At 41.4% G+C, this 9,244-nt stretch overlaps 1 protein-coding gene across 2 annotated transcripts in view; it reads right to left on the minus strand.

Moving 5' to 3' along the window:
* The window catches only part of LOC114897162 (cytochrome P450 20A1), a 69,385-nt gene extending 60,393 nt beyond the window's left edge, over positions 1 to 8,992 (minus strand). Inside the window, exons 1-4 of one of the 2 annotated variants that reach the window (XM_029225896.1) lie at positions 8,765 to 8,992; positions 4,463 to 4,512; positions 3,679 to 3,845; positions 609 to 751 (exon numbers count right to left, since the gene is read on the minus strand). In XM_029225896.1, coding sequence (XP_029081729.1) covers positions 609 to 751; positions 3,679 to 3,845; positions 4,463 to 4,512; positions 8,765 to 8,836 — 432 coding nt within the window. In that variant the 5' untranslated portion in view covers positions 8,837 to 8,992. The remainder of the gene's footprint in view (positions 1 to 608; positions 752 to 3,678; positions 3,846 to 4,462; positions 4,513 to 8,764) is intronic. The other variant, XM_029225897.1, reaches the window with a different exon arrangement.
* Positions 8,993 to 9,244: the final 252 nt, after the last annotated feature.

Genomic DNA, 9,244 nt, shown 5'->3' on the forward strand with positions numbered 1-9,244 from the left:
AAAAAAGAGTAAAATTCAGCTTAGAAAGACAGGTAAAAAAAGAGTAGGAAAGACAAAGACACACTAATAGTTAAAATATACAGATGGTCCCCGACATACAATTTTTCAATGTTACCATGGCTCAAAAGCCATAAGCGTTCAGTAGAAACGGTCCTCTGAACTTATCTTGATCTTCTGCTGGGCTAGCGTATGAAGTACGACACTTTGTGACGCTGGCAGCGACAGCAGCCGTAGCCCACAGCCAGCCATGGGACCATGAGAGCAAAGAGCCCATAAGCTTACAACCATTCTGTACCCAGACAACAATCTATTTCTCACCTTCTGTACAGTGTTCAATAAATTACATGAGCTAGTCAACACTCTATTGTAAAATAGGCTTAGTGTGAGATGACTGTGCCCAACTGCAGGCTAACGTAAGTGTTCTGAGTATGTTTAAAGCACGCTAGGCTAAGCATGATGTCCAGGAGGTTAGGTGTATTTAAATGCATTTTCAACTTATGATATTTTTCAACTCACGATGTGTTAATCAGGACATAACCCCATCGTAACTCGAGGAAGATCCATATACTATTATCTGTATGACAGAACTCCAGGACAAACTACCTTACCTTTAGCAGGAGAGCAAAATTACTCCGCAGAGAATTAGTCACACCATTTTCGTACATTTTTTTCCTCATGAGGTTTTCGCTCACGTTCCCACTATCAGACTGATACCTTAATAATGACTTTAGCATGGTTTCAAAAGGGTCTGCTGAAACAGACAAATTAAACATTTCAAAGGCAAAGTAATCACTCAAAAAATAAATAAATCACCAGCAAAAGAACAGAGATCAGGGAGGTACGGGACTGTAGCCAAGAGACTATGAACTTTTTTTCACAACTCCCTTGTCTTTCCTAAATGTGAACAGTTCAAGAGGCAATAAAAATTGGCAAGAAAGGGCTTCCCTGGTGGCGCAGTGGTTGAGAGTCCGCCTGCCGATGCAGGGGACACGGGTTCGTGCCCCGGTCCAGGAAGATCCCACGTGCCGCGGAGCAGCTGGGCCCGTGAGCCATGGCCACTGAGCCTGCGCCCCGTCCAGAGCCTGTGCTCCGCAACAGGAAAGGCCACAACAGTGAGAGGCCTGCATACCGCAAAAAAAAAAAAAAAAAAAAATTGGCCAGAAAACAATATTCTGACTGGGAATTTCACTGTAAATCATTAATACATAAATCTTCTACTCACATGACAGCAATATCTTTCACTTTGTAAAAAAAAAATTACACCACTGATTTTTAAAGCAAAATTGATTTTGTGTATGTAACTGTCAAGTATTACAGTTAAAATTATTTAGCTGAATCCAAAAATTTCTTTTCTTTTCTCCTTCATTCATTTTTAAGTGTTTCTTGTTTCCTTTTTTTTTTTGGCGGCAGCACTGTGAGGCTCGCAGGATCTTAGTTCCCCAGCCAGGGATCAAACCCAGGCCCCTTGCAGTGGAAGCACAGAGTGCTAACCACTGGATCACCAGAGAATTCCCTAAGTGTTTCTTTAATGACTATATTGTTTCCACATACGCAAAAATACACTGTCATTGTAAATAATTAAAACAACATAGATATATAGAAAATAAATTCATCTAAATCTCACCACACAGAGATAGTCACTGTTAAATATCTGAGATTTTTTTTTTTTTTACAGCTGTTAACATTTCTTACCAGAGAGAGACAGACAGAAAAATCTGTCAGATTTTGCAAAGAACTACAGTCTCTTCTTTCAGAGCACGTCTCTCAGTTCATTAGTGTGATCATTTAAACACCATTTACATGCTCGCCCCCTTCCCCAGCACTAGACTATAAATTCCATAGGAGCAGAGGCCATGTCTGGTTATACCCATCTTTGTATTTCTTAACAGAGCCATCCTTCCACGTTGCAGAAATTTTGTGATTAAGAAAACAGATCCATGGGCTTCCCTGGTGGCACAGTGGTTGAGAGTCCACCTGCCGATGCAGGGGACACGGGTTCGTGCCCCAGTCCGGGAAGATCCCATATGCCGCGGAGCGGCTGGGCCCGTGAACCATGGCCGCTGAGCCTGCGCATCCGGAGCCTGTGCTCCACAACGGGAAAGGCCACAACAGTGAGAGGCCCGTGTACTGCAAAAAAAAAAAAGAAAAAAAAGAAAACAGACCCAGCCCAGAGAGCCTAGGTTCAAGTCCCAGCTCCATTACTAATTAGTTGTGTGACTTTGGGCAAATAACTTAGCCTCTCTGTACATCAGTTTTCTCTTCTGTAAAGTGGGGATAATCATAATACGTACTTCATAAGGTGTTCTGAGGATTAAATCAGTTAACGTGTGTTAAGGTCTTACAATAATGCTGGCATATGAGTATCTGAAGAACAAAATAAAATAAACCTATATCATCATATTAACGCCTGAATGTATCCTTTAATGCAGCCATTAAAAAGTTTTAAGTTTTAAGTTTTTATTATGAATAATACTAATGTCTTTTCTCATCTATGTGATTATCAGCTGATGATAATTCCTTAAGATAAGTCAAAGGTCACTGCCAACCTTCTCTCCAGATAGCTTGTAAAACATTTATACTCCATGTTTCTCCATTCCCTCACCAACGAGTTTTGCCAACATTTTTCATCTCTTCTAGTCAGATAAGTGAAAATCTCATTTTTATTTGCATCCCACTGATTATTAGTGAGATTGAAATCTTTTAATTTGCTTATTGGCTATTTTTATTTCTTCTTTTTTAATTACCTTGTTTTTGCCCATTTTTCCACAATTGCATTTTACTTTCCTTATTAGTTTTCATTTAGTTTATATATATATACGTGGTAAATAGTTCCCCCATCTCTTTTAAACTTCTTCATGGTACCTTTTTATTTTACAGAAATATAGTATGTGGCCAACATTTTCCTATCTCTCTTTTTCATGGTGTTTTTTATTGTACTGAAATTTTTTCATTTTTATGTAGACAGATTTACCCATCTTGTGATTGATGGCTCTTAGATCTCGTGTCAGGGTACAAAAGGGCTTATCAACAACCCCCTCAAAAAAATTTAAGATTTAACCATTTTTTCTTCTATTACTTTTATGACTCCAAATTTTAATCATTTCTAATTTATTTTGATATAAAGAGTGAGACAGGGACTGAGATTTATTTTTTCCAAATAGCTAACTAGTTTTCCCAAACCATTTATTACCTTTCCCCTTTATCATAAAATGCAACCTTTATCATATATACTCGCTTTGTCTACTGGGCTACCTACTCCATTCCATCAATCCGTCTAGTCCTATCACAGTACAAGATTCTTTAAGTTAATCAAGTTTTATAATACACTGTTCGACCTGATGGTACAAGAATCTCCCGCACTAATGTTCTTTCTAGATGTTTCTTAACTGCTCTTGTACCTTTACTCTTTCAGACGTACCCTGGAACTAGTTTTTCAGGTTCCAAAAAAATCCTGTTGGCATTTACACTGGGATTTTTTTCATACATATCTATAAACTGAAGGAAGAAAATAATCATTTTACAATACTGTGTCTTAAATGAAGTAATTAATATAAAGACTTCAGCACAATGTCTGGCATATAATACAAAGTATTTAATAAATGTTAGCTATTCCTAAGAACAATGTATGGATCTTCATTTATAGACATCTACTCTAATTAAAAAGAAAATTAAACTTACATGTTTTATTGGGGTTGATATGCTGCTTTAGCACATCAACACTGCCCAAACTAACCACAAGGCGCCTGCCAAACCAGAAAGAGACCACAGGCCCATATCTCTCATGCAAATTAACCAGGAACTCGTGCAAACTTCCACTGTTCACAATATCTGGAAGATTACCATCTCTGAAAAAAGAGCGACATTTGACAAAAGAATCAATTTAACATGGAAGAATCAGAAAAACAATACTAGTTGATCCTGAATTAACTGTGTCAACAGATGAGAGCAAAAATACACAAAATTCAAATTACTGCAAAATCCAAAGCTGAATTATATTTGACTTCTCTCTTTCGGTAGCTACATTTGGATATGGATTTGTCTGATATTTTGAGAATTCATAACACTTCATACCAAATAAAAAAGGTACAAGAGGAACATCTGACTTAGACACTGGAAAACTACCCAATTGTTGCAGCAACTCATTCTGAGATAGCAATGGACACCGTCATTGGCTATTAAATCACAGGCTAATTTAAATCAGCTATGGCAACTTTTTCTTATTTCCTTCTATCTTAATCCTTTCTTTCTATTTTCAACACTCTCTGGCTAACAGAAGTGAAAGAAATTAAAGGTTTTGATTTATACAGGCTTCCTTTCTGTTCTTAACAAAGTTTAGGTAGTATGCCCAGAGATAAGTTTAGAGAAAACAAAGGAATGAAATAAACTGAGTAATCTAAAGATATGGTTTAGTTTTGATCCAAAATTAAGAGTTGACTCTACTTGATTTAAAAAAACAACTCACTTTTCTTCTGTTGGAGTAATCCCTGGAATTCCTGCAGCTTGTCTGGAAGCCTTAGGGAAAAAATTTTAAGAAGTTTAGTATAATGAATTATCACATATCCCATAAGTCAGATGCATCTTCCCAATACATCTGCAGGACCTTAAATGATGGTTTTCCAAATTGGCTGAATCTCAGAGATTATTTCTATATTAAAATACAAAAACTGGATTCTTTGTATTGAAAAGCATTATCCTAATATTCCTCCTCTCTATCAACTAAACTAAGGTGTTGAAGAATTTAACAACCATTCTTCATCAATTAATACATAATCAAGTATATTTTTCTTTGTTCTGAGACTATATATGGTCCCATCTGGCTTGGCTTTCAAAAAAAAATCAATGTCATGATTATAATAGTTTCATTCCTAAAATAGTTCTCCTCTTTCTAGTCAAAGAATTTACCAAAATACAATGTGATATTCATCATTTGCTTTAATGCAGTTATTATTATCAGGGTCATACAGTCAGAAAGGTGTCTGGTATAGAAGTAAATAACAAAATAATTCATAGCAAATTGTTAAAGTGAGAATCTCTGAAGAATGAACTATGAAAAAGTTGGGGGAATTTTCATGTTTTACAATTTTGTACTGGGTTTATGGTCGCTGGGTTTAGAGGTTAGTGTCTTTTTTTTATTTTACAACAAGCGTATTACTTTTATAATAAGATATCTTGTAAAACTCTTTTTAAATAAACTAAATATTTATAGGAAAAATAACCTAAAATAGTCAACTCCATAATCAATTCTGAATTTTGTCAATGATTTTAGCTAGTACTAATCAGAGTTTATTTGTCTGACATTCTGCCCTTTTCCCCCCTACTTAACATTATACAAATAAATGAATATTTATTTATTTGAACATGTAAAGGCTAAACAGTGTTCCACTATGTATCCAGAACTGTGTAACCATCTTCCTGCTGTAGTGTTATAAAACATCTAGGCTATTTCTTTCTTCCATTTTCTCATTGTTATAGGTAGTGCCATGAAAATCTTTATACAACTTTACTTTTTTACTCCTTTGGGGTATGTATGCCAAAAGAGAGATACTAGGTTGAATGATACTAACTGAAGAGTTTAACAGTTTGTACTAAATCCTATAAGAATACTATCTAGGGGCTTCCCTGGTGGTGCAGTGGTTAAGAATCTTCTTGCCAATGAAGGGGACACGGGTTCAAGCTCTGGTCCGGGAAGATCCCACATGCCGCAGAGCAACTAAGCTCGTGCACCACAGCTACTGAGCCTGCACTCTACAGCCCGCGAGCCACAACTACGGAGCCTGTGTGCCACAACTACTGAAGCCCACGCACCTAGAGCCCGTGCTCTGCAAAAAGAGAAGCCACCGCAATGAGAAGCCTGTGCACCACAATGAAGAGTAGACCCTGCTCGCTGCAACTAGAGAAAGCCCATGCGCAGCAACAAAGACCCAACGTGGCCAAAAATAAATAAATAAAAATAAATTTAAAACAAACAAAAAAAAGTAGTAGTCTGAAGTGATAATCTTTCCAAAAAAAAAAAAAAATACTATCTAGGTTATAGTATGTGCAACTTGCATTTAACTGATGACAATGAAACCTACAATGTAAAATTTTGTCATACAGTCTCATCAATAATGGAAACTTGTCAAGTTTGATATTATAAAAAGTGGGGAAAAGGATGGAAGGAACTCAATTAGAAAAAGAAAAAGTCAGTCATATAAAAGAAGCCAACTTTTTATTTTCTAGGTTGAAATTATTGACTGAAACAAGTTTCCTGACTTCTCTTTAAACATGGTAGATTGATAACACTCATCAATGATCTCTTCCTGAAATCCCACAAAATGAAAGTGAAGATATAAAAAAGGAGAAAATACCGATAAAGAGAATGGGAGAGGAGACAACAGTGGACGAACAATCCAACCAATTTTTTTGGAAGTGTTAAGCTGTTGGAGTAGTGATTAATTGACGTAGTTGTGAGGCCTCCTCTGGGGGTCTGCAGAGGAGAATTTCCACAAGAAGCAATCAGATTTGCACTCAGTAACCAGAAAGGCAGGGGTAAGATGCAAGATTTTAACAATTAGCAAAAAGCCAGTATACAGATCCCTCAGACACCATTCTTGTGATTACCATCCTTCTGGAAAGAGACCTTGAGACTACAGATTCAGGAACAACCAGCTGGTGGGTGGTGGCCCCTATAATTCTAAGGGAAAATTATTTCCAACTTAGAATTTTACACTAAGCCAAACTATCTATCATTCAAGTGTGAAGCTAGAACAGAAAGATTTTCACACAAGCAAGACCTCAAAAAATGTATTTTCCTCAGAAGTCTATGCGCTTTGCATAAGACAGCTCCTACACCAACCTCCACCCTTCAAGAGGAGAAATGAAGAGTGAGCCCCAGAACACCAGGCAAAATGCTCTCCTGCCCTTTACTATATCCACATCTTCCACATAGCTAAATTGATGAGATCCCCAAATTGGCATGCACCTGGCAAGACCCTGCCAAACTCCCTGATAATCGTAGCCTCACCACTATCATCTACCTTGAGACCATCCAGAATGTTACTATGACCTTTTTCCTTACCTACATTAGACACCATACTAAGCCCAGGACTACCATCCCCAGGTCTTCCCTCGTCCCCCAGACTCCTATTCCTACAGAAGTTTATCTTCTTTCCTGACCCATCTGTCCCCAACTCAAAACTCCACCTGATCTCAGCCACTCATTCCTATGGTTGTACACTAGGTCTTGACATTACCAATAACTTCACCATCTCCAGAGTTTTAACATCAAGCATGCAAATCTCCAAGCACCTCTTATTTTTCCTTTTCACTATTTTTAACATCTTGACTCTAAAAACTATTTTTACCCCAAAAGGACTTTTAACCCACCCACTCATATACTCATTTTCCACTCTCTCCAGCTGAGATTCCATGGTCCACATTATAACCACTCCCTTGCCCTATATCCTTTTGTCAAAAGCACCTAGTAAAACACCAATTCTAATTAAACCCAATATTCTGTCAACTGCCCCTGATTCCACATAGATGAAGAAAAACTGCTGGAAGGGCTTCCCTGGTGGCGCAATGGTTGAGAGTCCGCCTGCCGATGCAGGGGACATGGGTTCGTGCCCCGGTCCGGGGAGATCCCACATGCCGCGGAGCGGCTGGGCCCGTGAGCCATGGCCGCTGAGCCTGCGCGTCCGGAGCCTGTGCTCCGCAACGGGAGCGGCCACAACAGTGAGAGGCCCGCGTACCGCAAAAAAAAAAAAAAAAAAACTGCTGGGGAAAAACACACCCATAATGACTAGTCTTATTTTAATTTCATGACCCTCAAGTGAGTTGCCTGGTAATCTCATTTCCCTACTCCCGCACTCTCCTAACCTTCCAGATGGCTATTTCTCAGAAAATAAGATTCACTGAAAGTTCCAGATTGTGCAGTTGCAATACTCCAATCCAACCCATTTACCAGCGAGAATATTTAAGGTGTTCTGTCATTGCCAGTGATGTATTTGGCACTGTGCTGCTGCTTTACAACTTCTTCTACAAAACCACCACCTTGCTTTGTAGATGATCCCTCATCCATTAGCTCCTTTGTTTTCAGAACCACCTTCTGGGGTTGAAGAAGGCAAGAAGAGAAAGAAGGCCGGAAGGAGATTCAGAGATAAAGCACTAGGCTAGGTGAAGCTCACAGCTAACCTCCCCCTGCACAGGGCTCCTTCCACGACCGCTTTATTTAGCCGGTGAGGCCCTGCGAGGAGCAAGACCCGGTCTGGACCTTAAGGACTTTGGATTTCAGGAATGAAAGTCGAAAGACAGATGGGAGTAGACGACAAAAGAAACACTGGGGGAGAATCCTTGGGAAAGGGGAGAGGCGTGGAGCAGCCTGGAGTTTCCTCCCAGGCACACTAGAAAACGGAACTGGAGTGGGCAGAGTTACTGCCCGAAAGCCACCAAAGCGCTTCAGACCCGCCCTTAACAGTGGCGTGGCGAGGGCAGGCGCAGGGAAGCCGGACCCGCGGACCAGCCCTCAGCCCCCGGCGGCCGCATCCGCGCTGCTGAACCACCTGCCCGCCTCACTCGGCGTCGGAAGGCGGCCGTGTGGCCCGCGCCGCTCCGTCCTCAGCGCCAGCCCCGCGCGCGCCCGCGAAGCGTCACATGCCCCGGAGCTGGACTGAGCCGGAACCGCAGCAGGAGCTCTCCCCGCACCCACTCCGGGCCCGCCCCCTGCGGCCCGCCGCGGGCAGGGCGACGTGGATGCGGGCGAGACCGAGGCCGAGCCGGCGGTTACCGGATAGAGGTAGAGTACGGCTCCCACCAACGCCAGCAAGAAGGTAACGGCGAATATCGCGAAGTCCAACATGGCTCCTCCGCCCGGGAGCCACGTCTTGGTTCCACGCTCGGCAGCAGCGCCTCAGCGTGCTGGGACCCGCGCAACGGAGGGGTGTGCGGGGGCGCCCGCGGGACGAGCGAACGAATGGAGCGCTGGGGGCGTGGCCTGGGCCGCCAGGGCTGGCGAGGGGAGCAAGGGAGCGCAGAGGAGCTTTGGCAGATGGGAGCCGCGCCCCGAGGCGGGATTCCGGCGGACGCGACACCTGGCACGCCCGAGACTCCAGACACGCCCACGACTCCGGGATCGAGTTGCTGGGGGAGGAGGAACCCTGGCTTGGAGAAAACATTAGGAGTTATCATCGCTGTGCCCCGACCAACACTTTTCCAAGTAGATTTAAAATATATGTAATAACAAAATCTAGCTGAACTTTATTGCACA

Source organism: Monodon monoceros, unplaced genomic scaffold (assembly GCF_005190385.1).
Source record: "Monodon monoceros isolate NGI ecotype Baffin Bay Population unplaced genomic scaffold, NGI_Narwhal_1 Super_Scaffold_16, whole genome shotgun sequence".
NCBI lineage: Eukaryota > Metazoa > Chordata > Mammalia > Artiodactyla > Monodontidae > Monodon > Monodon monoceros.